Here is a 25,170-nt window from a genome sequence, read left to right as displayed (position 1 = left end):
AGCGAAGAATTTGTTTAGCTCATCCGGTAAAGACATGAAACCAATATTAAATTCAGTTCTTTTGAACTTGAACTTCTTATTTGTAAATATGTGTACAAATGGTTGGTTTTTTGTACTGTTTTTATCAATAAATCTCAGCAACAAAGGACCTACACCCATGTGTGTTGATTTCTCCCTAAGATGGCAAACTGAAACACTCCAAGTTGGTGACTTTTGGAGATTTATTTCCCTGGATGATTGAGAATGCATCAAGATGAAACACAAAAGGAAGTTCACAGCTTTTAGCAGCTCCCCCACCCCCTCATCCACACACCCCCACTCCCCTCCCTCCAGAATTCCCAGCTAACAACCCAATTTACATATGAATGACTAGCCAATTTAGCTTCCACTTGGCTGAAGCTAAAGCTTAGCTAAAAGCCTACCAGCCATTTGGCTGGTGGCGGGTTTTAAAGGTAGAAAGGTAGAAGCCTGGGACTCCTAGTGTTAAATGAACGATAAACAAAGGCCAAGAAAACTGAGTTAAACTCCTGAGTCTACTATATATTTGCACTATGAATAAATGAATTGTTAAACTTTAACTGGGTCAGACTTGTTACTGCATGCTGTAACCAAACATACCACACCCTGTATCAACTGATTGGCTCTTGGTCGCTCTGTAAGAATATTTCTTTAGCGCCTCCCTTCACAGATGTGTCTGTATCAGGATGGGTCTAAACAACATGGTGTAAATGCAGTTGCTGGTGAGCCTCATTTCCTGTAGGAGGTGAACAAGAGCAGAGATCTGTTTCCCTTCAGAGCACAGAGGTTGTTTCTGTTCAGAGGAAGTGAAACTGTCGGACAGTCACTGAGAGACGGTGAAACGGCACAGCACATGAATCAAATGGATCAAACAAAAATCTGCTGTTCAGTCTGTTTGGATCTACTGAAGGATCCGGTGACTATTCCCTGTGGACACAGCTACTGCATGAACTGTATTAAAAGCTTCTGGGATGAAGAGGAAAAGAAGAAAATCTACAGCTGCCCTCAGTGCCGGAGGACTTTCACAGCAAGGCCTGTCCTGGAGAAAAACACCATGTTAGCAGATTTAGTGGAGGAGCTGAAGAAGACTGGACTCCAAGCTGCTCCTGCTGATCACTGCTATGCTGGACCTGAAGATGTGGCCTGTGATCTGTGCTCTGGCATGAAGCTAAAGGCTGTGAAATCCTGTCTAGTGTGTTTGGTCTCTTACTGTGAGAAACACCTTCAGCCACATTATGATGTGGTTCAATTAAAGAAACACAAGCTGGTGGAGCCCTCCAAGAAGCTCCAGGAGAACATCTGCTCTCGTCATGATGAGGTGATGAAGATGTTCTGCCGTACTGATCAGCAGAGTATCTGTTATCTCTGCCCTGTGGATGAACATAAAGGCCACGACACAGTCTCAGCTGCAGCAGAAAGGACTGAGAGGCAGAGAGAGCTGGAGGTGAGTCGACAAAACATCCAGCAGAGAATCCAGGACAGAGAGAAAGATGTGAAGCTGCTTCAACAGGAGGTGGAGGCCATCAATCAGTCTGCTGATCAAACAGTGGAGCACAGTGAGAAGATCTTCACTGAGCTGATCCATCTCATCCAGAAAAGAAGCTCTGATGTGAAGCAGCAGATCAGATCCCAGCAGGAAACTGAAGTGAGTCGAGTCAAAGAGCTTCAGGAGAAGCTGGAGCAGGAGATCACTGAGCTGAAGAGGAAAGATGCTGAGCTGAAGCAGCTCTCACACACAGAGGATCACATCCAGTTTCTACACAACTACCCCTCACTGTCAGCACTCAGTGAGTCTACAGACTCATCCAGCATCAATATCCGTCCTCTGAGCTACTTTGAGGATGTGACAGCAGCTGTGTCAGAGGTCAGAGATAAACTACAGGACATTCTGAGAGAGGAACGGACAAACATCTCACTGACAGTCACTGAAGTGGATGTTTTACTGTCAGACCCACCAGAGCCAAAGACCAGAGCTGGATTCTTAAAATATTCATGTGAAATCACACTGGATCCAAACACAGCGTACAAACAGCTGTTATTATCAGAGGGGAACAGAAAAGTAACAGTAGTGTATCAACAACAGTCTTATTCTGATCATCCAGACAGATTCACTGGATCGTGGTCGGTCCTGAGTAGAGAGAGTCTGACTGGACGTTGTTACTGGGAGGTGGAGTGGAGAGGGGGAGGAGTTGATGTAGCAGTCGCATACAAGAATATCAGCAGAACAGGGAGTGATTGTAGATTTGCACGTAATGACAAATCTTGGTCATTAGAGTGTTACAACAACAGTTTTACATGTTGGTACAACAACATCCAAACTCGTGTCTCAGGTCCTCGTTCCTCCAGAGTAGGAGTGTACCTGGATCACAGAGCAGGTATTTTGTCCTTCTACAGTGTCTCTGAAACCATGACTCTCCTCCACAGAGTCCAGACCACATTCACTCAGCCGCTCTATGCTGGACTTTGGCTTTACTATAATTATGGAGACACAGCTGAGTTGATTAAGCTCAAATAGACTGACGTCTTTCATATTTTGGGTTTAAATCTGTGTTTTAGTTTCATTTTATTTTCTCTCCATCATTTCTGCACAGAGATCAGCTGTCAGTCAAACATTATGGGTGGTACCTCCACATCTTCTAGTTGTTCTCTTGATGTTTCTGAGTTTTTAAAGGAGATCTTTCCTGTGACTGTTTATGGAGGCTATCACTGCTCATCATCATTTTGATTTACTAAAATATTTCTCCACATGAAAATGTAAACTTCTCTATCCTCTAAATGTTTCTGGAATATTTGTCTTGAAAAATGTCGACATTTCTCTTTATGAGTATGGCAGACCATGTGTGTGTGTTTGTGTTTGTTTTTGTCAAAATCATCAAACAAATGAGGAAAAACTGTGATTTTAATGAATGAATTCATATATTGTGTTGATGTTTTATTGTGTGAATAAACTGGAAGGTTTGACTATAAATCAAACTTTGAACAAAGTCTTTTCTTCTGTCTTCATTCCAGGATCTCACTCAAATCTGATGCAGAAAATATGAAACTAATCTGAGAGAATAACTGAAGCAGTTTTCCTCCTGAAGCATCACAAAGTTCAGAGTTCATGTTTAGAGCAGAAGATTCAGCAGTCGCTCTGTGACCTTTCAACTTTCTTCACTAAAACAGCTTCATTACAGAGAAACAAGTCACATTTTCTTGATGTTCTTAAGTTCTTTAAAATGTTTTTAATGGTCCTTGAATGCAGCATCAGTGTCGCAGGTTTAAAAGGTCACTTTCTGTTGTGTTCAAAGATTTCCTTCAGATATGGTCTTTAATCAGTAAAGCCAGTGATACAGCAGTGTCATTAGCTGTGTTATTGGCACCAGGCTGTGTTTATGTATGTATTTAATTCTGTCTGAGGATGTCTTCAGCATGAAATGATCATTTGCTCAGCTGCTGTGTCTCATCTCTTATCAGACATTGGTTGGAACAGAGTTTTGTTGCTGACCATCTGACAAGAGGGTGAAGAAAAGCTTCAGGCTTCATTTGGACACTACGTTGGACAGAAGTCTCCACAAAAATGACTCAGAAACACAAATATTATCAATGAAAGTCCAAATGTCAAAAAGGGGTCATACATGATGCTGAGAAATGTCCTTGAACATTTGAACATGAGTCAGAGGGTTGTCAGGTTTCTACACTGCATCGTGGCATCAAGCCTGAGATGTCTGTGGAAACAAGTATGGAGGACACAAATGCACAGACGCAGTCGAGCTGTTTACTGCTGATGAGGAAGGAAAATAGTCTGTTGGATATTAAAGCAGCATTTATTAGAGTAAGAACAGATACTTGTGTCCTTCATTTGATCCCCGTCAATTTACAGAAGACTTAAGGACCCTTTGACTTCTAACATACAGCTGCATGTTTACAATTATTTATTTATTTATTTCTAGCAAAGCGAGACTTTACTGATTAAAGACATATAATCAGACATATTACTGTTACTCTCTGAAAAAGTCTCACATAAAGCAGATTTATCACAAGCAAACATCAAGACACATCCTTCATGGCTTAAAGTTGCAGTGGGACTCTTTCGCCATCTGGTGGTTGTAACAGTTATGACAACTGTTCCTGCATATATGTCCCTCCTCAGTGTGAAGAAGACTGGACTCCAAGCTGCTCCTGCTGATCACTGCGTGTTCCTCCTGTGTCTAAAATCTATTTCCATTATGAATCAGGAAACTGTTTGCACCAATCATAAAGCCAATAAAATATGTCACACACTAAGAAATAACAAAAAGGAATTGTGCATTTCAAGGAGATTTTTCCCTCGTTTTTTGAAATCATAAGAATACAAACTAATGCAAGACTGTCATGTTTTCATAAGTTTGTAGAGACACTGTTCTGTTGTATTCTAGGACATCAGTCACTTTTTAAATGCATGCTACTCCTCATCATCATCAGCATCATCATCATCAGCACCCATGACCTCCTTTTAGTCTTTGTTTTGTTATTTTTCAGAGTTCAGGAGACGTTCTTATGGGATTTCCACAGTGTACACGTACTGTTTAGAGCCTTTACCTAAAAGAAAAGAGTAAAGTACAAAGTAGATTTACTCACTGCAGGAAAATAATGCCTCAATCTGATATATTGTCTTATATGACAAACTGAAAGTGATGCATCAAAGTGTAAGCAGCATTTTCCTGTTACAGCTGTTCTAGATGGAACTGATCTGATCTCCTTTATGTGCAGGTAGATATCCAGTGGGTTTGCTAAGGGTCACAGATGAGGGGCTGTGTGAGATGTTTAATGGGAAAGGAAATAAAACCATTGTTCCAGACCTGCAGCTAAGATACTCGAGTATCTTCAAATATGAAGCTGAGTATTACTTCCATACTTTCCTCCACTGCTGATGACCTTGTTACCTGCTGCTCCCTGTTAATGATCAGCCTCAGTTCTGATAGTAAACTGTTGGCTCTCTGGGGGGAAGAAAGAAGTTTGTATTTGTTTAAGATACAATGAAATCATATTTTGACATATTGGAAGATGACATGGAGCTGAAAAAATACTACAGGTATAAATGGAAACTACAGTTTATTTCTGTTATTTCCTGTGATAGTGTTTGTACACTCGCTCATGATAACTGTTCATTCAGCTGCTGTTTTTGTCTGCTGGACATCTTTAGCTTTCAGTAAGGATGCATTCATAGATCAGCACATCTTTTTGAACCACATTTCTTATGAGACTCAGAGTTTACATTTTGGAAATGTGGTGAGACCTGGGGTAGAAAGAGACTGAAGCTTCAACCTCGGCAGTTTTGTGTGTGTCTGAAGCAGAAAGATAAGAACTGTGTGGCCAACTCATCACACACACAATCCTGAATCAGAAAAACAGCATCAAGTGTTGTAATTGTTAAACACAGAAGTGTGATTTATATGTGGTTTTACTGATGGTTAACACAGTCGCACAAACACCTGAAACTGATCAAAATATAAAACAACATATTAAACATAAATATGTGCCAGTTACCAGAACTTATATGTGGTTTCACTGAGGTTTAATTCTGCTCAGTTTATCAATACTCACTCATACAAAAGTTTGTTATGTTTTATTGATTATTTGGCTTTAGGTTTTCCAGTTTTCCAGCTGCTGCTGTTTAATGTTTGCCTGGGAAAAGAAATTTCAGTTAGTGTGGGGAGTTTGGTTAAGCTGGTGGAAAACAATACTGTTACACTGACCTTTTGGATAAGATTGTCTTACCTGTGGTTTCTCTGATGTGCACGACAAAACAGTCTCCAGGCAGCTTGAGTGCCCATTTAAAGGTTCCTGGTGGTACCAAGTGATTGAAGAGAGGATTGAAAAGCCATATTAGTTTATTGTAGATTGTAGTCAGTTGGCCAAGCTTGTAATGAAAAACGGTTCATTACTCGAAGCTTTCATCACAGTCCTCTTTGGTGACATCTGGTGGGCAAATATATGAAGAGCAGCTTGAGTCTGCAGCTTATAATGAACTGCTTCATTATGATTGCCCACTCTGCAGAGCTGACAGCTTGTGTTTGATGTCATGTGACAGTTCTGTGTGATATCGGGCTGATATGTTGCTTTGAACGTGAATTTTTGGGGGGTGAAAAAATTATGTTATCATCAATCAATCATGTGGTCAGAAGAATCTGTGCTTACCTTGCAGGAATGTTTTCAATTTACAGATTGGGAAGTTTTTATTCAGCCTTGATGCTTTGGTGGATGTTAGCTCATATGCAGTTTTTGTAAAGACATGATTATACCCCTTAAGCGTGCTAAAGTGTACCCTAACAATAAGCCATGGGTCACCAAATGCATCAAATCCTGTTTAAGGAAAAAGAGACAGGCTTTTAAAGAGGGGGCTGTTACTGACTTTCAGGCAGTCACCAAAGACTTGAAAATCGAGCTCTTGAAAGCAAAACAGATCTACAAAAACCTTCTTGAAAGAAAATTTGCTGCAAAACGTTTTGAGTCTGCCTGGACTTGTATGAAAACCATATCAGGGTTTCAAAATCCCCAGAGCAGCAGTCAGATCATTGTAGACGGTTTTAAGTCAGACAGAGATTTGAATATGCTTGATGCTCGTTTTAGTTCTTCTGAACTGAAACAGAAACTGAAAGATACTCAACACTTCATCACTGAACTCAGCGATGTCCAAAAGGCCTTTCATACAGTTAATGTGAACAAGAGCCAGGGCCCTGATAACATTAGTGCCGCCTAATTAAATCTTGTGCTAAAGAGCTCAGTCCTAAATTTCAGCTTATTTTCAATAAATCCTTTCAAATACAAAATGTGCCCTCGCTTTGGAAGGAAGCTGTCGTCGTTCATGTCCCTAAATCTAGTCGTCCAAACGTCCTGAATGACTTCAGGCCTGTTGCCTCACCTGAGTTGTCATGAAAGTCTGAAAAAATCATCAGAAATGTGATTATGGAAGAGATTGAATATCAGCTGGATCCAATGCAGTTTGCGCACAGGCCCAACAGAGGAGTGCAGGACGCGCTTTGGACTAAATCTGATTCTTAAACATGTAGAGAGTAAAGGGACTTTTGCAAGACTTCTTTTCATTGATTTTTCTTCTGCTTTTAATACAATACAGCCCCATATTTTAATGAAAAGACTTTTAGAAGAGTTTGAAATCAGGAAAAACCTGGTTTGCTGGATTTTAGATCTTTTAACTGACAGGTCACAAAGAGTGAGAATAAATGGGGTTCTGTCTGACCCAGTGTTCTCCTCCACAGCTTCTCCTCCAGGGTGTCTCTTATCGCCCTTATTATTCATTCTCTTTACAAACACGTGTCAGAGCAGATATGAAAACAGGGCCATCATTAAATTTACAGATGACTTTGTTATTGTCAGCTTACTGAAAGAGGGTGAAACTCACCATAGTCCAATCATTGATGGCTTTGTTCAGTGGTGGGAGGAGTCTTATCTCCAATTGAACATATCTAAAACAAAAGATATGGTTATTGATTTTAGGAAACAACTAAATGGGCACAGAGTCACTTTAATTAAAGGTCAGAAAATAGAGCAAGTGCAATCATATAAATATCTTGGGACCATAATCAATGAAAAACTGAACTTTTATTGCAAATCGGTCTGTAAAAAGGGTCACCAGTGCCTTTACTGCCTCAGGAAACTTGCTCATTTCCACATTGAGCGAAAGATTTGAACTTTGTTTTCTTGTTCTTTTATTGAGTCTGTTTTATCTTTTTGTTTGGTGCCATGGTTCAGTCAGACCTCTGTCACAGAGAAAAATTGACTGAATTAGTGAGTGAGATGGTCCAGTCGTCTGATAGATGAGTCACAGGCCTGTTTAGACTCCCTGTACTCTAAACAGGTACCACAGATGCTTAATCAATCCTTAAAAATGGTTCCCATCCTCTACGGGGTGGATTTAGCTTCTTTCTTCAGGACGGAGGTTTCTAGTTCCAAGATGCAGGACAAAGCATTATAAAAACAGCTTTGTCCCTGCTGATGTCACTGAACTCAATAAGAATTGTTTTTGATTTGATTCACTTTGTTTAATTAAAATATGTGTTTTGTCAGGTTTCATTAGGTGTGTGTGTTTGTGAAGGGAGGCCAAATGCTATCATTGTTCTGTAAAGCAAATTTACCTGTGGGTATAAATAAAGTAACCTTAACTTAAAGCTTATAGGAGGTTGTGAGGTCACTGCCTCCACCTGATTATGTAATTAACCAGCAGACTGGTACGTTTATATATAATATACTATAAGTTATATCATTATAATTATGTGTACATCATATTTCTTATGTACATTTTAGACCTGGGAGCAGAAATGCTGATGAACTGGTTTTTATTGAGGAACAGGCAGAGCGTCCTCTCTTCCTGGCTCCATGTCTATAATTATGTCACACACTGATTCGCTCACACAAAATCACCAAAACACAGCACAAATCCCACCAATGGTTCAATTCCTTATAAATCTTTGAATCAGGTACTGAAGCAGTGACGTGCTGAATGAAGCTTCAGACGTCATTGATCACGTGACTCTGTTCAGTCAAACCAAGCCTCAGCACAGCGTTTCTGAAGCAGTGTGTTGATTTTTTGACACACGTGCCGGAGCTTCAGCTTCAAACGGGCCGTCACCATCAGAGTTGCTGGAACCATGTCCCACTACTGGCTACTCTGTTTTATTCTGTGTTAAGTTTTTGAATGTGAATTTTCTGTGTTAAGAATAACAAAGAAAATGTAATGAAGTGATTTTAAAGTTTAAACTTTGTGTTAAATCTTGTAAGTCAGAGAGAGAGAGAGAGATGAGGTGTGGGTGCACATCAGATGATCAAATGTCAACAACCTGATTGGCCCAAGTGTGAAGATGTGACGTCCAGTGAGGGAAGGGGGGAGAAAGGGTGAGCAGGTATAAAAGTGAGGTGAAGAAGAGATTCGGGGTTCTTCCCTTTTGTCCTCTGTGAGATGAGCAGTTCAGAAGTTTGGATCTAAGAGGTTCACAGTTAAAATTCCAGCAGAGACGCTAAAAGGAGAACCACAGTCCAACCTGTGAATGTTTTTAACCCTTTGTGAAACAACAAAGGCATAAATATGATCATATCAATATTATCTACTGGGTCAGACTCATAGGATCAGGGATTAGAACTCCTTTTATCAGAGAGATGAAATCTACTTCCTGTACAGGGTTTTTTTGTGGGCCTACCGATCGACAGAAACTAGAGTCAATAAAAAAACTGGACATTGGCTCAATGTGTGTGTGGCACAGGCAAACAAGGACTGAGCGCTGTGTAGTCCCACATAAAGTCAGACACCTGCTCACCCTAGGTGGACCATGGCATGGTCTATATGGAGGATACAGACACTGCTGAAAACATGACTCTGTCTGGTTTAGATGATCAAATGTATTTACTTTAGGAGGCTGTGGCTCAGAGTACATTCACATAATGCCTTTGAATAAATGTAAAAAGCTGGTTTTTCTCCTGCTTTGATTTCTTTGTCCAGGTAGAAATTCTGCTTTTTGCCTCTAAAATCTGAAACAGTTTGAAACAAAGTTTGGCGCTCTAATCCTCTCTGTGTTTGTCCTTTGGTCAGATGGTGATATTGAATGAAATATTCCAGTATTCAGTAGCTCAGCAGCTTTGTAACATGTGGTTTTGCACACTGTTCAAACCTCAGATGTTTGTGTAAACAAGTGTGGAGGACACAAACTCACGGGGGGAGGAACGACATTTACTGTTGATGTGTCTGACATTTAGTCTCCATGAGTTCTCATAAGACTGAAGAACTCTGTGATCTCTAACATGCAGCTGTATGTTTTGAAATCATGTGTCTCATTCTCTGGACTTTACTAGACAACGAGTGAAGAACATGTAACGAATATCATCTTTAAAGTGATGAATAATAACTCTGCCTCTGTGTCTTCATAAAAAGATCGTACTTCTGAAAGGTCAGAGGGCAGCATCCACTCTGGGTTTACACAGTTTTGCAGCTTTAGCTCTTCTGAAGTTCAGCACCTGCTTTTTCAACCAATCAGAAGCCAGTATTGTAGAGAGTTCATATTTCTTTTCATGCAATTGAATAATTTTGAATGTTTAGGTGAATATTTATATTTAGAGTATTTTCTCGATCAGTGTCTTCAGTCCTGACCCTGAGTGCGTACGTTTAAAAATAAAGTGATATAACTTCTTTTACATTACTGTGAACTTCTTGTACAGTTTGACAGCTGATTGTTGTCGTGTTTGTCGTCATATGAAGATCGTTTCCTAAAGAGGACTGAACAGTCATTTAGCCTCTGGCTCCATCCATGAATCTGATGTTTGCTGTATAATCTGTGCTGTTAATAGTGTAATGGAACATATAATTTGTACATATAATTTCATATGTAATTATGATGATCTTTACCCATTAAGATTTTAAATGAAACGATAAACAAAGGCCAAGAAAACTGAGTTAAACTCCTGAGTCTACTATATATTTGCACCATGAAGAAATGAATTGTTAAAGTTTAACTGGGTCAGACTTGTTACTGCATGCTGTAACCAAACATACCACACCCTGCATCATGTGATTGGCTCTTGGTCGCTCTGTAAGAATATTTCTTTAGTGCCTCCCTTCACAGATGTGTCTGTATCAGGATGGGTCTAAACAACATGGTGTAAATGCAGTTGCTGGTGAGCCTCATTTCCTGTAGGAGGTGAACAAGAGCAGAGATCTGTTTCCCTTCAGAGCACAGAGGTTGTTTCTGTTCAGAGGAAGTGAAACTGTCTGACAGTCACTGAGAGACGGTGAAACGGCACAGCACATGAATCAAATGGATCAAACAAAATTCTGCTGTTCAGTCTGTTTGGATCTACTGAAGGATCCGGTGACTATTCCCTGCGGACATAGCTACTGCATGAACTGTATTAAAAGCTTCTGGGATGAAGAGGAAGAGAAGAAAATCTACAGCTGCCCTCAGTGCAGACAGACTTTCACAGCGAGGCCTGTCCTGATGAAAAACACCATGTTAGCAGATTTAGTGGAGGAGCTGAAGAAGATTGGACTCCAAGCTGCTCCTGCTGATCACTGCTATGCTGGACCTGAAGATGTGGCCTGTGATGTCTGCACTGGAAGAAAAATGAAAGCCTTCAAGTCCTGTTTATTCTGTCTGGCATCTTACTGTGAGAAACACCTTCAGACTCATAATATTGTTGCAGCTTCATTCAAGAAACACAAGCTGGTGGAGCCCTCCAAGAAGCTCCAGGAGAACATCTGCTCTCGTCATGATGAGGTGATGAAGATGTTCTGCCGTACTGATCAGCAGAGTATCTGTTATCTCTGCTCTGTGGATGAACATAAAGGCCACGACACAGTCTCAGCTGCAGCAGAAAGGACTGAGAGGCAGAGAGAGCTGGAGGTGAGTCGACAAAACATCCAGCAGAGAATCCAGGACAGAGAGAAAGATGTGAAGCTGCTTCAACAGGAGGTGGAGGCCATCAATCAGTCTGCTGATCAAACAGTGGAGCACAGTGAGAAGATCTTCACTGAGCTGATCCATCTCATCCAGAAAAGAAGCTCTGATGTGAAGCAGCAGATCAGATCCCAGCAGGAAACTGAAGTGAGTCGAGTCAAAGAGCTTCAGGAGAAGCTGGAGCAGGAGATCACTGAGCTGAAGAGGAAAGATGCTGAGCTGAAGCAGCTCTCACACACAGAGGATCACATCCAGTTTCTACACAACTACCCCTCACTGTCAGCACTCAGTGAGTCTACAGACTCACCCAGCATCAATATCCGTCCTCTGAGCTACTTTGAGGATGTGACAGCAGCTGTGTCAGAGGTCAGAGATAAACTACAGGACATTCTGAGAGAGGAATGGACAAACATCTCACTGACAGTCACTGAAGTGGATGTTTTACTGTCAGATCCACCAGCAGAGCCAAAGACCAGAGCTGGATTCTTAAAATATTCATGTGAAATCACACTGGATCCAAACACAGCAAACACACATCTGTTATTATCAGAGGGGAACAGAAAAGCAACAGTAATGAAACAACAACAGTCTTATTCTGATCATCCAGACAGATTCACTAGATGGTGGCAGGTCCTGAGTAGAGAGAGTCTGACTGGACGTTGTTACTGGGAGGTGGAGTGGAGAGGGGAAGGAGTTGATGTAGCAGTCGCATACAAGAATATCAGCAGAAAAGGAGAGGGTAATGAATGTAAATTTGGATGTAATGACAAATCTTGGTCATTAGATTGTAACAACAACAGTTATACATTTTGGTACAACAACATCCAAACTCCTGTCTCAGGTCCTCAGTCCTCCAGAGTAGGAGTGTACCTGGATCACAGAGCAGGTATTTTGTCCTTCTACAGTGTCTCTGAAACCATGACTCTCCTCCACAGAGTCCAGACCACATTCACTCAGCCGCTCTATGCTGGACTGTCGCCTTATTATTATGGAGCCACTGCTGAGTTGATTAAGCTCAAATAGACTGAAGTCTTTCATATTGTGGGTTTAAATCTGTGTTTTAGTTTCATTTTAGTTTCTCTCCATCATTTCTGCACAGAGATCAGCTGTCAGTCAAACATTATGGGTGGTACCTCCACATCTTCTAGTTGTTCTCTTGATGTTTCTCAGTTTTTAAAGGAGATCTTTCCTGTGACTGTTTATGGAGGCTATCACTGCTCATCATCATTTTGATTTACTAAAATATTTCTCCACATGAAAATGTAAACTTCTCTATCCTCTAAATGTTTCTGGAATATTTGTATTGAAAAATGTCGACATTTCTCTTTATGAGTATGGCAGACCATGTGTGTGTGTTTGTGTTTGTTTTTGTCAAAATCATCAAACAAATGAGGAAAAACTGTGATTTTAATGAATGAATTCATATATTGTGTTGATGTTTTATTGTGTGAATAAACTGGAAGGTTTGACTATAAATCAAACTTTGAACAAAGTCTTTTCTTCTGTCTTCATTCCAGGATCTCACTCAAATCTGATGCAGAAAATATGAAACTAATCTGAGAGAATAACTGAAGCAGTTTTCCTCCTGAAGCATCACAAAGTTCAGAGTTCATGTTTAGAGCAGAAGATTCAGCAGTCGCTCTGTGACCTTTCAACTTTCTTCACTAAAACAGCTTCATTACAGAGAAACAAGTCACATTTTCTTGATGTTCTTAAGTCCTTTCAGATGTTTTTAATCGTCCTTGAATGCAGCATCAGTGTCGCAGGTTTAAAAGGTCACTTTCTGTTGTGTTCAAAGATTTCCTTCAGATATGGTCTTTAATCAGTAAAGCCAGTGATACAGCAGTGTCATTAGCTGTGTTATTGGCACCAGGCTGTGTTTATGTATGTATTTAATTTTGTCTGAGGATGTCTTCAGCATGAAATGATCATTTGCTCAGCTGCTGTGTCTCATCTCTTATCAGACATTGGTTGGAACAGAGTTTTGTTGCTGACCATCTGACAAGAGGGTGAAGAAAAGCTTCAGGCTTCATTTGGACACTACGTTGGACAGAAGTCTCCACAAAAATGACTCAGAAACACAAATATTATTAATGAAAGTCCAAATGTCAAAAAGGGGTCATACATGATCCTGAGAAATGTCCTTGAACATTTGAACATGAGTCAGAGGGTTGTCAGGTTTCTACACTGCATCGTGGCATCAAGCCTGAGATGTCTGTGGAAACAAGTATGGAGGACACAAATGCACAGACGCAGTCGAGCTGTTTACTGCTGATGAGGAAGGAAAATAGTCTGTTGGATATTAAAGCAGCATTTATTAGAGTACGAACAGATACTTGTGTCCTTCATTTGATCCCCGTCAATTTACAGAAGACTTAAGGACCCTTTGACTTCTAACATACAGCTGCATGTTTACAATTTTATTATTTATTTATTTATTTCTAGCAAAGCGAGACTTTACTGATTAAAGACATATAATGAACATCAGTTCAAAGCTGATGAACAATAACCGCACTTCTTCATATATATAATACATCACAGTACAGAGGGAAATTTCTGGGTGCTTGAATTTTGCAGGTTTAGCTTTTGTTCTTTTTGTTTTTTAAATATTTTTAATTAATAAATAATACATTTTAATTATTTATTCTAATGTCTGTGTTTGTGATGCAGCGGTTGCCTTATCTTTGATCTTATCTGAAGCTCAAAAGCTTTTTTTTCAAACAAACAGAAGCCAGTATTCTAAAGAGTTCATATTTATTTTATTCAGGTGAATAATTCAGAGCTTTCAGGTGAATATTTAAATTTAAACTACATACTGTCTCAACCAATGGTTTCAAACTGATCCTGAGTGAATACATCTAAAAATGAAGAAATAAAAACTGGCTCCTTTTACATTTGTGTTACTGTTACTTTCTGAAAAAGACTCACATAAAGCCGATTTATCACAAGCAAACATCAAGACACATCCTTCATGGCTTAAAGTTGCAGTGGGACTCTTTCGCCATCTGGTGGTTGTACAATTTTTTCTCGTCTCTTATTTGTTGTGTGTGATCAGGACAATTCTGGAGAAGATGAGCCTGCAGGGGAAAGTCACCCCCAAAGACACAAGGGGGGAAATACTAACTAATACAAATCTAAACAGGGACAACCTCGGCACTAGAGAATCAACTTAACCAAAGACGACTTAAACATGAAACATAATACAAAATGACATCAAAACACAAGAAAACTGAAAACGCTGCGTCAATGATCCAGGATCGTGACAGGTTTGAGGCCTCAGTGTTGTCACTGCAGTAGATCAAGCAGTCAATATAATAATCCTGACATGTTTGTATAGTTGCATGTAGATCAAGTGTAAGCATACCACAGGTTATTATTTATTTATTATTTGCTACTACATATGTCATATTAGGTAAACTGACATAAGATTTGTTGCCAAGAAGCATTTTTACAACAAACAAATAAATGACCAGACACAACTTTCCTTACATTTCATACAAAGTTTGGATGGTTTTCCATGTTTTTGTTTGTTTGTTTCAGAAATACTAGAACATGGATTCTCCTTTATCGAGCTATTTCACTGCTAACCTCTAAATCCTCTCATCTCCAGAAACCCTGGATGGATGGATGTTAAGACATTATTACTTTATTGCAACAGCAGAGAGTCCAGCCAAACTGATCATTTCATCAGAGCACATTTTTAACTTTTCAGTGGTTGTTTGTTTTGGGGAACTGAGCAGCAGTTAGCCTGGGAAATAGCTAGCAACACTAGATTTAAGGAGATAGCAGCATAACTAAAGGCTGGTTTAGCATCACTGCCCTTTTTATTTAAAAATAAAGTTTTATACCCTATATCTTAAAAGTGGCGTTTGGCCTCAATTATGATCTCTGGACCTGAACTCCACGTAAGACTGAATGATGAATAATTCAACATAACACTGGATGAGAGAAATTAAGGCATGCACCCTGGCAAAATAAAAACACAATGAAAGTGAAAAAAGTGAAAATGAAAAGTGTTGGTTGTTTGTAAATGATGTCGTACTTGCATAGGTCCTGTCTACTCACAGCACTTTCTGCTACATGTCTCATGTACCCAGTCACACACATTCATGCAGCACTTCTATCTGTGCCTGAGGGCTTTAGCCAACATTCACACACGCTGATGGACTTGGGGTTCAGTGTCTTGTCCAAGGATACTTTGGCATGTGGGCTGGAGGAAACTGTGGACCAATCCACTGACCCTGTGACTGGTACCAATTGTACCACCTGAACCACAGCTGGGACAAGATTAAAGCTGCTTAATAAAAGAAAACAGCAAGAGCAAAAAATAAAGAACACTTGGGAAAGTCCGAATAGAGATAACATGTGTTCACTGCTTGAGCCGCAATCTACTAGCTAACCTGAGTGAAGGAAAAGATTTGTCACGATTAACCTCTAAAGTTGGCAGCTCCTTGTAATGAATCATTTGACATTTCCATTTACTGCCAGTCTTTAGTGACTGAAACACTAACATTTGAAATTGGCTGTCAGAATTCACAGTTATGTTCTGCAGCAGATTTTAATCAAACTTTATGCTGCCTGGCGGGTGTTCATCGGCCTTCCTGATGATTTAATTGGCCAGCACCTTAGCGTGCAAGGTGAATACAGCATGAATCACACAGGCTGCCATAAACAAAGTTACGCCCAAGACACATATTTGAAATTAAAATCAGCTGAGGACCTCGGTGCTGCTGCATACACACCTCCACACCACGTTATACCACCACAGGGCTAGTGATGGAAATTCCAGCTGTTTTTAGAGAACCGGCTCTTTTGGCTCCTAACCGGCTCTTCAGGTTGTTTTGTTGCTTTAATTAATTTCTTATCAACAAAAATATGAAATTATGCACAAAAGGAATTACTAATGTAAAAAAGATTGTGGTTTTATTTATATATGTTTACATATAAATATAGACGGTGGCCCCTAGAGACAAATCACGTACAAAGCTCAACATTGCCCCTAGCATCCTGGAGCACTTCCGTTGTGTTTTGTACGTGTTTTGGAGTTTGTACGTGCTGCTTTGTCTCTAGGGGCCACAAGGTGTAGGTCTATTAGGTGTTGATGCTGGAGTGAAAAATTCCTGATGGACAAAAATGGACAAGAAAAGGTCAAAGCCATCAGGTCCTTGGTTTAGAAAAAAACAGAAAAGGAGAAACAAGCAAACGATACAGGTAAGCAGATGTGTCTTTAGATAACGGCAGGTATTATGTATCCTGAAACAAGGTAACATTCATTAGTAGAAATTGGGAAAATTTCCAAAAGATTAAAAGATTATTGAATCTTTTGGACTGTTCAGCATAATATTTATTCGATTTTACAGTCCTGTGGTCTCAGCCTCAGATACTTATCAAATCAAACAAAGCTCATAAAAAACAAACAGATGGACGCTGAATGAATTATTAGATTAATTGGAAGAGGTGTTTTATTGATTTGTCTGCTACTCTCAGTGTATGATGAATTATAATGGCTGTTTGTCATTTACTCTCTTTCTCTCACTATATCAAATATTTATCTGGTTAAATTCAGTATGGTCCCGATAGCAGTTTCCACAATAACATATGTTAATGTACAATCCTTAATTTGGTGTGTGTGTGTGTGTGTGTGTGTGTGTGTGTGTGTGTGTGTGTGTGTGTGTGTGTGTGTGTGTGTGTGTGTGATTTACATTGCTGTGCTTGTGAGTCACCATCTACCGCACATATACATGGCCAATAAACACAATTCTGATTCTTATATTTCTGTTTTGCCTACGTCGTTGGGTTCGAAGGATCTCTTCACGTGTGTCTTGCTGGTGTCTGCTTACATCTGCTATTTGTCTGTTTGACTTGCTCCAGTCGCCACAGATGGCCCCATGCTGCATTGTGTTCTAGCACAAAGTGTGTTTGTGCTAGGATCAGTTATAACAACCATCATTCACCTGTGGAGTGTAAATTACTATTTGACTTGTGTATTTTTTATTTTCTTTGTTTTAAAAGCATGTGTGATGTTTTAAAATGCTTGGAGTAGATTTTAGTAGTTCTTCTTGTATGACTGTGAGCAATGAGCCTGGTGGTAAGTGTCCTATTACAGGTTTAAAAGTAGGATAAGCTAGTAGCCGTGGGGCCTTCATGCCAGTGGGTTGTTTTCCACATTCCTTTTGTTTTACACCACCTTGTGTATATAGGTGGTTGGTTTGTACGTGTGCCTTTTTTTCTCCCCATGGTCCTCAGCTACTGGTAAGTCCAGCTCAATATTTGGTTGTTTTACTTCACAGTCAACCTTTATACTGATTCATGCCGCACTTGTTTTAACTTCTGTTTTATTTGTATTTGTTTGTTTGTTTTTAACAAATATATTGAATAAAAGTATTTTGATATTGAAACCAGTCTGCATCAGTAGTGTATTCGAGCCTGCGTTATCATTTGTTTGGCTTGTTTGAAACTACAATCTTTATATTTCATAGCGGTGAAATTCCCCTAGGTTGCGGTGTTGCATTTTAATCATAACCCCCCCTGAAAAACCTCACCAGACATTATGTTTTTGAGACCTGGGTGGAGATTCAGTTCAATTCAGTTTTCACTTCCATCATACAATGTGAAATCCTTTGGTTCCTAACATAGTACTCAGTTCATATCAGCTCAGATATCCAGCATGTGTTTTTTTTCCCTTTTCAGATCTGAAGTGTGTTCAAAGCATTGTTTTAATTTGTTTCAGATATAATGCCTATTTATGTCCTGTTTCATATGTAACATGAGTTCGCCTTCTGAGGCTGCACATTAAAATGTACTCTCAGCTATTTGTTCAAAAGTCACTGAAAACAAGTGAAATAGTGCAGCAAGGAAATCAGATGGACGAAATAAGATTCTATTTTGATCTGTTTGGATCTACTGAAGGATCCGGTGACTATTCCCTGTGGACACAGCTACTGCATGAACTGTATTAAAACCCTTCTGGGATGAAGAGAAGAAAATCTATAGCTGCCCTCAGTGCAGACAGACTTTCACATCGAGACATGTCCTGATGGAAAACACCATGTAAGCAGATTTAGTGGAGGAGCTGAAGAAGACTGGACTCCAAGCTGGACCTGAAGATGTGGCCTGTGATGTCTGCACTGGGAGAAAAATGAAAGCCTTCAAGTCCGGTTATGATGAGGTGATAAAGATGTTCTGCTATAGGAAAATTTATGCAGATGTGTTTACATTTTTATGTTGAATATTCTTTTTAAGATTTGCTACAAAAACTGAGGCAGGATTTAAATGGCTAGTTTTGATCTTTTTATCTATAATTTGTTAAATTTTAAATTCCTTCAAGTTTTTTGTAAACTGGAGTGCCCATTATGAATAATTGAATTATTTGCACTGGTAATAAATACAGTAAAATACATTCACGAATAACAAAAAGTTTTTTCGTTTTCAATTTTTTTAAAAATATAACCAAACAATACAACAATGCACCAAAATTTTCAGGACTGTGGATGATACAAAGTGCTGCTGTAACTGTGACAGGGTGGAAAACTACCCTTATAGCCCCTTAGCAGTACCAAAAGACTCCATACAGGTGTTATTCATAAGTTGATTTTGTACTAAAAGAGTTGACAGTAAAAAAAAAAGGCACTCAGTTAATACAAATTCTTAAGCCTGAAAACAATGTAAATACACTGCGAAATTGTTTTAAATTGGTTATTTTTCATGTTGCATTAATGGTTGTCATTTGATTCAAGAGAACTGCGATCTGTACATCAGTAATCGGCTAGTAAGTCTTTTCTGGGATCGATTGGTAATGGCTTCTTTCTCTACCAGGGGGCTTTCGCGCGCTCTCTCCTCATTACAAAACTACTGCAGAAGAGAAGCATCTCAAAATCACCCTCGTCATTCTTTCCTCCGTGTTTTAAGGTAATGGTGATCAAAACAGGATATTTTATACTCTGTACGTTGTTGAGATATTTTATAGGTAGTCTTTCGTTATTTTGTGAGCTTCAGAAACATTTTATTATAGATTTTTAGTGGGTAGACCGCGGTTTTGAGCCTCAGTTGCACAATGGCCATTAAGCTAACGGCAGAAGCTATAAACGTTTCTATTGTTATTATTTTGTACGGAAACATGTTCAGATACAAATAGTAAGCACTCAATTGTTATTTTTGGGTTATTAATTAGCTCTTTCTTCCACTGTGTGACATTGAGCAGTACGCAATGTGAATTACTTATGTTCATTTTTCATTGCATTAAACTACTGCATGAGAGAATCACTTGAAAATCACTCGTAATTTCCCCTCTGCTTTCAGGGGTGTAACATAACTGCGCAATACAGCTGCAGTGAGCAAAGCTTTGGATGTACAGTTAGGAAATTATACTAAAGCTAAGTAGGTGAAGCAAGCATGCAGTTAATGACTTTTTTACACCACAGTACACTTGGCATTAGGGCTGCCAAGATTAGTCGACTAGTCATTATTACGTCGTTTATCAAAATCGTAAACCACTAATTTAATAGTCGACGCGTCGTTTGAAGCTTTGTAAGATCCTGAAAGACAGGAATAAGCAGTAGGATTTAAGAGTGTAATAACGGACTGAAACAGAAGATGGCAGCAATGCATGTTCAAGGATGCCAGCTGCCGTTAAAGGCAAAAGAAGAAGAAGCAGTCTCCGGCATCGTAGCTCTGTCCAAATTCAGGGGCGGCATCCTTCTGAGGCCGCATTTGTAGGCCGATTGCGTTACAGCGACGCGACGAAGGCTGTCCATTTCGAAGACTCCGACAAATGCGTCGTCCTTTTCCCCGGATTTGGAGGATGGGTCATGCTAGTGCAGTAAGCTGTGCGTCCAATGGATGCATGATCTGATCAGTCAACTAATCGCAAAAATAATCGGTGACTAGTCGACGATCAAAATCATCATTTGTGGCAGCCCTACTTGGCACTGGTCATTTGTATAACAATTCTTACATAATGAGTAAAACATATGTTTGATTTATTGTAGACAGTTGTTCCCATGCTTATTTTGAGAAAAAGTCAACACGTGAGATTAGTTGTTTCAAGAAAAACTGCCATGGCTGCTGTACCCTCTACAAAATGCCTTGTTTAGATGAGTTAAGAGTGTAACAAATTCATCCTGTTTAATCCACAAGGGCAGGGGTGTCAAAGTCCTGAAACTTTTACATGTGTCCCTGCCGCGACACACCTGAATAAAATGAGTAGGTCATTAGCAAGAGTCTTGACTACATGCTGAGGTGGGAACCCCTAAACCTCAACATTTTTAACTTAACATTCAGCAATTATTTCAACTCAAAACGTTCAGTTATCAGCATTCACACTGCAGTTTCTTCAGAAAATGCATTTTCTAGTTTTAAATAAATGAAAGTGTTTGGAAAAAAATGTACTTCAACAATAAAAATGCTTATATTGTGCCACGTTCATTCATGAGCTGCTATAACATGAATCTAATGGCTGAATTGCCACCTCAGTATGCAGTCAGGGCTCTTGCTAATTGATCTAATTTTATTGAGGTGTGTTGGAGCAGCGACACATGTAAAAGTTTCAGGACCTCAAGGACTGGAGTTTTGACACCTGTGCACAAGGGTGTAACCAGCGTTATCATGGAGTGCTTTATTATCTCAAAAGGTACTATACCAATAAAGTAGAGCTGGGCGATATAAGATTTTTTCATATCACGATATGTTTTCATTTCAGGCGATAACGATATCTATCACGATATAAGCCAAATAACTATATTTGTAAGATTTAAATGTGCCGTTGCTCACAAGTAAAATGTGAAATAATCAGCAGCTTGTTTTTATTTAAATATTTATTTCCCATAATAAGTTCAACAGGGTAGATGTACTTAAGGAACATGAGACTTAAACTACACAAAAGGCAGCCGCTAAAGCGTTTAAGTTTCAAAATAGAACAAACGAAACGGACTACTAAATTGTCAATTCCACTTAGAAACAAAATATTAATTCTAAAAATAAATCTTAGTTTGTTTTACAGAAGAACAGACAAAACTGACTAACTTTTGTCAATATCAAATAAACTGAGAACTAAAAGGAAATTCTCAATCTCTCCTTGTTGTATAGCTTAGCTTTTCAAACAGTTTTAACAGTTACTTTAGTCTGACAAAAGCCGAATGACGAATTAGCGCTTCCAGTCAGAGACTGAGGCTACGTCCACACGTACACGGGTATTTTTGAAAACTGAGATTTTCCGTTTTCGTTTTAAAAATAATCCTGTCCACACATAAAGGGAGAAATGAAGGAAAACGCTGCTATGAACATGCCAAAGCAGCAGGTGGAGCTAGATTCCTAACCGTGCAGAAATGTTGGCCAATCAGAAGTCTAGAAGCCTCGGTGGGAAAAAGTAAACAAAGCTGGGGCATAGAAGCAGAACAGTCGTATGTGTGGAGGGACAGTAACTGTGTGTATATGTAAGCATTTAAACACTGCAGAAATTAGAATTAACAGTAACAGTATTGTAGAAATTCATTTCACCGACACAATAACGTGGCGCGCAGTGTGACGTCAAAAAATCCTTTGACGCTGCGTTTTCTCCGTTTTTCTAGTCCACACCTAAATGCAAAAACGGAGTTTTCAAAAGTCTTCGTTTTCAGTGACCAAAAACGCCGTTTACGTGTGGACGAAAGGTGAAAACGCATAGAAAAATCTGCGTTTTCAAAAATACCCGGGTACGTGTGGACGTAGCGCATGCACCAGTTTATTGTATTTCCAGACTTGCTTTTGGCACAATTTACAGTGCACGCTACTGTTTTTTGTCAGACTTGAAATAGCCGAAATACCTTCACACTACGGAACTTCTATGGCTCTTCCGTTCGACAATCTCTCCGGCATTGGAACCATCATCTGTTTTCTCTTCGGTAACCTTTGGTCACGCTCGGTTGATTTTTCTAGTCGGCACACTCATTTCCTCCATTACCCGGGCGGTACGGTGGCTGGCTGCTTGCCAAACAAATACACATGTGCGGCTTGGCACTTGTGCTGTACGTAACAAGTCACGTGACACTGCGGCTGTGATTGGTTCGGCTCTGCACTACTTAATTTGGATTGGCTGTTCTTTTTTTTTTTTTTCTTTTTTCTTTTTTTTTTTTTTTTTAAGAGGACAAGAGCGGCGAGGTCTATCGCGATAGTTTAATTTTTCTATCGAGAAAAAGTTATATCGCGATACATATCGTTATCGTTCTATCGCCCAATAAAGTTTTACCTTACTTAAATCATCGCCACAAGGCATTTCATATAGGCTAAGTTACTAGTTAACAAGGTTAGCTAGGTCACAGTTTTAACTGCATATTGTAAATCAAACATAACAAACCCTGGCACTGATGAAATAAGCATTTATGACTTGTTGTTGCCTCCCTTCACAGATGTGTCTGTATCAGGATGGGTCTAAACAACATGGTGTAAATGCAGTTGCTGGTGAGCCTCATTTCCTGTAGGAGGTGAACAAGAGCAGAGATCTGTTTCCCTTCAGAGCACAGAGGTTGTTTCTGTTCAGAGGAAGTGAAACTGTCTGACAGTCACTGAGAGACGGTGAAACGGCACAGCACATGAATCAAATGGATCAAACAAAATTCTGCTGTTCAGTCTGTTTGGATCTACTGAAGGATCCAGTGACTATTCCCTGTGGACACAGCTACTGCATGAACTGTATTAAAAGCTTCTGGGATGAAGAGGAAAAGAAGAAAATCTACAGCTGCCCTCAGTGCCGGAGGACTTTCACAGCGAGGCCTGTCCTGGAGAAAAACACCATGTTAGCAGATTTAGTGGAGGAGCTGAAGAAGACTGGACTCCAAGCTGCTCCTGCTGATCACTGCTATGCTGGACCTGAAGATGTGGCCTGTGATGTCTGCACTGGAAGAAAAATGAAAGCATTCAAGTCCTGTTTATTCTGTCTGGCATCTTACTGTGAGAAACACCTTCAGCCTCATTATGATTCACCTACATTCAAGAAACACAAGCTGGTGGAGCCCTCCAAGAAGCTCCAGGAGAACATCTGCTCTCGTCATGATGAGGTGATGAAGATGTTCTGCCGTACTGATCAGCAGAGTATCTGTTATCTCTGCTCTGTGGATGAACATAAAGGCCACATCACAGTCTCAGCTGCAGCAGAAAGGACTGAGAGGCAGAGAGAGCTGGAGGTGAGTCGACAAAACATCCAGCAGAGAATCCAGGACAGAGAGAAAGATGTGAAGCTGCTTCAACAGGAGGTGGAGGCCATCAATCAGTCTGCTGATCAAACAGTGGAGCACAGTGAGAAGATCTTCACTGAGCTGATCCATCTCATCCAGAAAAGAAGCTCTGATGTGAAGCAGCAGATCAGATCCCAGCAGGAAACTGAAGTGAGTCGAGTCAAAGAGCTTCAGGAGAAGCTGGAGCAGGAGATCACTGAGCTGAAGAGGAAAGATGCTGAGCTGAAGCAGCTCTCACACACAGAGGATCACATCCAGTTTCTACACAACTACCCCTCACTGTCAGCACTCAGTGAGTCTACAGACTCATCCAGCATCAATATCCGTCCTCTGAGCTACTTTGAGGATGTGACAGCAGCTGTGTCAGAGGTCAGAGATAAACTACAGGACATTCTGAGAGAGGAATGGACAAACATCTCACTGACAGTCACTGAAGTGGATGTTTTACTGCCACAACCACAGCCAAAGACCAGAGCTGGATTCTTAAAATATTCATGTGAAATCACACTGGATCCAAACACAGCAAACAAACTGCTGTTATTATCAGAGGGGAACAGAAAAGCGCAAGCAGTGAATCAACAACAGTCTTATTCTGATCATCCAGACAGATTCACTGGATGGCGGCAGGTCCTGAGTAGAGAGAGTCTGACTGGACGTTGTTACTGGGAGGTGGAGTGGAGAGGGAGAGGAGTTTATGTAGCAGTCGCATACAAGAATATCAGCAGAGAAGGATGTGGTAATGAATGTTTGTTTGGACATAATGACAAATCTTGGTCATTAGATTGTAACAACAACAGTTTTACATTTTGGTACAACAACATCCAAACTCCTGTCTCAGGTCCTCGTTCCTCCAGAGTAGGAGTGTACCTGGATCACAGAGCAGGTATTTTGTCCTTCTACAGCGTCTCTGAAACCATGACTCTCCTCCACAGAGTCCAGACCACATTCACTCAGCCGCTCTATGTTGGACTTTGGCTTCACTATGCTGGACTGATGGTTTACTACCATTATGATGATTATTGTGGAGCCACAGCTGAGTTGATTAAGCTCAAATAGACTGAAGTCTTTCATATTGTGGGTTTAAATCTGTGTTTTAGTTTCATTTTAGTTTCTCTCCATCATTTCTGCACAGAGATCAGCTGTCAGTCAAACATTATGGGTGGTACCTCCACATCTTCTAGTTGTTCTCTTGATATTTCTGAGTTTTTAAAGGAGATCTTTCCTGTGACTGTTTATGGAGGCTATCACTGCTCATCATCATTTTCATTTACTAAAATATTTCTCCACATGAAAATGTAAACTTCTCTATCCTCTAAATCTTTCTGGAATATTTGTATTGAAAAATGTTGACATTTCTCTTCATGAGTATGGCAGACCATGTGTGTGTGTTTGTGTTTGGTTTTTGTCAAAATCATCAAACAAATGAGGAAAAACTGTGATTTTAATGAATGAATTCATATATTGTGTTGATGTTTTATTGTGTGAATAAACTGGAAGGTTTGACTATAAATCAAACTTTGAACAAA

The 25,170-nt window shown here is 39.8% G+C and overlaps 2 protein-coding genes and 1 long non-coding RNA gene across 4 annotated transcripts; 2 read left to right on the top strand and 1 right to left on the bottom strand.

Annotated features, from left to right (window-relative positions):
• Positions 1-684: 684 nt before the first annotated feature.
• On the top strand, positions 685-12,930 carry LOC143413669 (uncharacterized). The gene is made up of 3 exons (XM_076877001.1): positions 685-2,523; positions 4,519-4,558; positions 10,761-12,930. Exons 1-3 carry the CDS (start codon positions 872-874, stop codon positions 12,459-12,461), a joined length of 3,393 nt encoding a protein of 1,130 aa, XP_076733116.1. The 5' UTR covers positions 685-871; the 3' UTR covers positions 12,462-12,930.
• On the bottom strand, positions 4,567-7,463 carry LOC143413582 (uncharacterized). The gene is made up of 3 exons (XR_013094186.1): positions 7,400-7,463; positions 5,758-5,958; positions 4,567-5,664 (listed from the first exon to the last, which is right to left on the bottom strand). It is a non-coding gene; the product is annotated as an uncharacterized LOC143413582 (long non-coding RNA).
• A 6,287-nt stretch (positions 12,931-19,217) lies between the features above and the next one.
• LOC101480093 (tripartite motif-containing protein 16) lies at positions 19,218-25,170 on the top strand. Of its 2 annotated transcripts, none has more exons than XM_014413269.3 (2): positions 19,218-19,346; positions 22,820-25,170. In XM_014413269.3, the coding sequence occupies exon 2, from the start codon at positions 23,003-23,005 to the stop codon at positions 24,698-24,700; it is 1,698 nt and encodes a 565-aa protein (XP_014268755.3). In that variant the 5' UTR covers positions 19,218-19,346; positions 22,820-23,002; the 3' UTR covers positions 24,701-25,170. The 2 variants fall into 2 exon arrangements, with proteins under 2 accessions (XP_014268755.3, XP_076733004.1); XM_076876889.1 differs by lacking the exon at positions 19,218-19,346 and adding an exon at positions 19,820-20,263.

Source organism: Maylandia zebra, linkage group LG18 (assembly GCF_041146795.1).
Source record: "Maylandia zebra isolate NMK-2024a linkage group LG18, Mzebra_GT3a, whole genome shotgun sequence".
In the NCBI taxonomy this organism is placed as follows: Eukaryota; Metazoa; Chordata; class Actinopteri; order Cichliformes; family Cichlidae; genus Maylandia; species Maylandia zebra.
The sequence above is the reverse complement of the archived record's forward strand: the minus strand, read 5'-3'. Positions and strand labels throughout refer to the sequence as shown.

What these genes read in the sequence shown, in the direction of transcription:
- LOC143413669 (XM_076877001.1), top strand. Translation starts at nt 872, where the DNA reads ATGAATCAAATGGATCAAACAAAAATCTGCTGTTCAGTCTGTTTGGAT. An exon ending in GACACAGCTGAGTTGATTAA is followed by an intron (nt 2,524 to 4,518) that starts GCTCAAATAGAC and finishes GTTATTTTTCAG; the next exon opens with AGTTCAGGAGACGTTCTTAT. An exon ending in GGGATTTCCACAGTGTACAC is followed by an intron (nt 4,559 to 10,760) that starts GTACTGTTTAGA and finishes ACTGTCTGACAG; the next exon opens with TCACTGAGAGACGGTGAAAC.
- LOC101480093 (XM_014413269.3), top strand. Translation starts at nt 23,003, where the DNA reads ATGAATCAAATGGATCAAACAAAATTCTGCTGTTCAGTCTGTTTGGAT.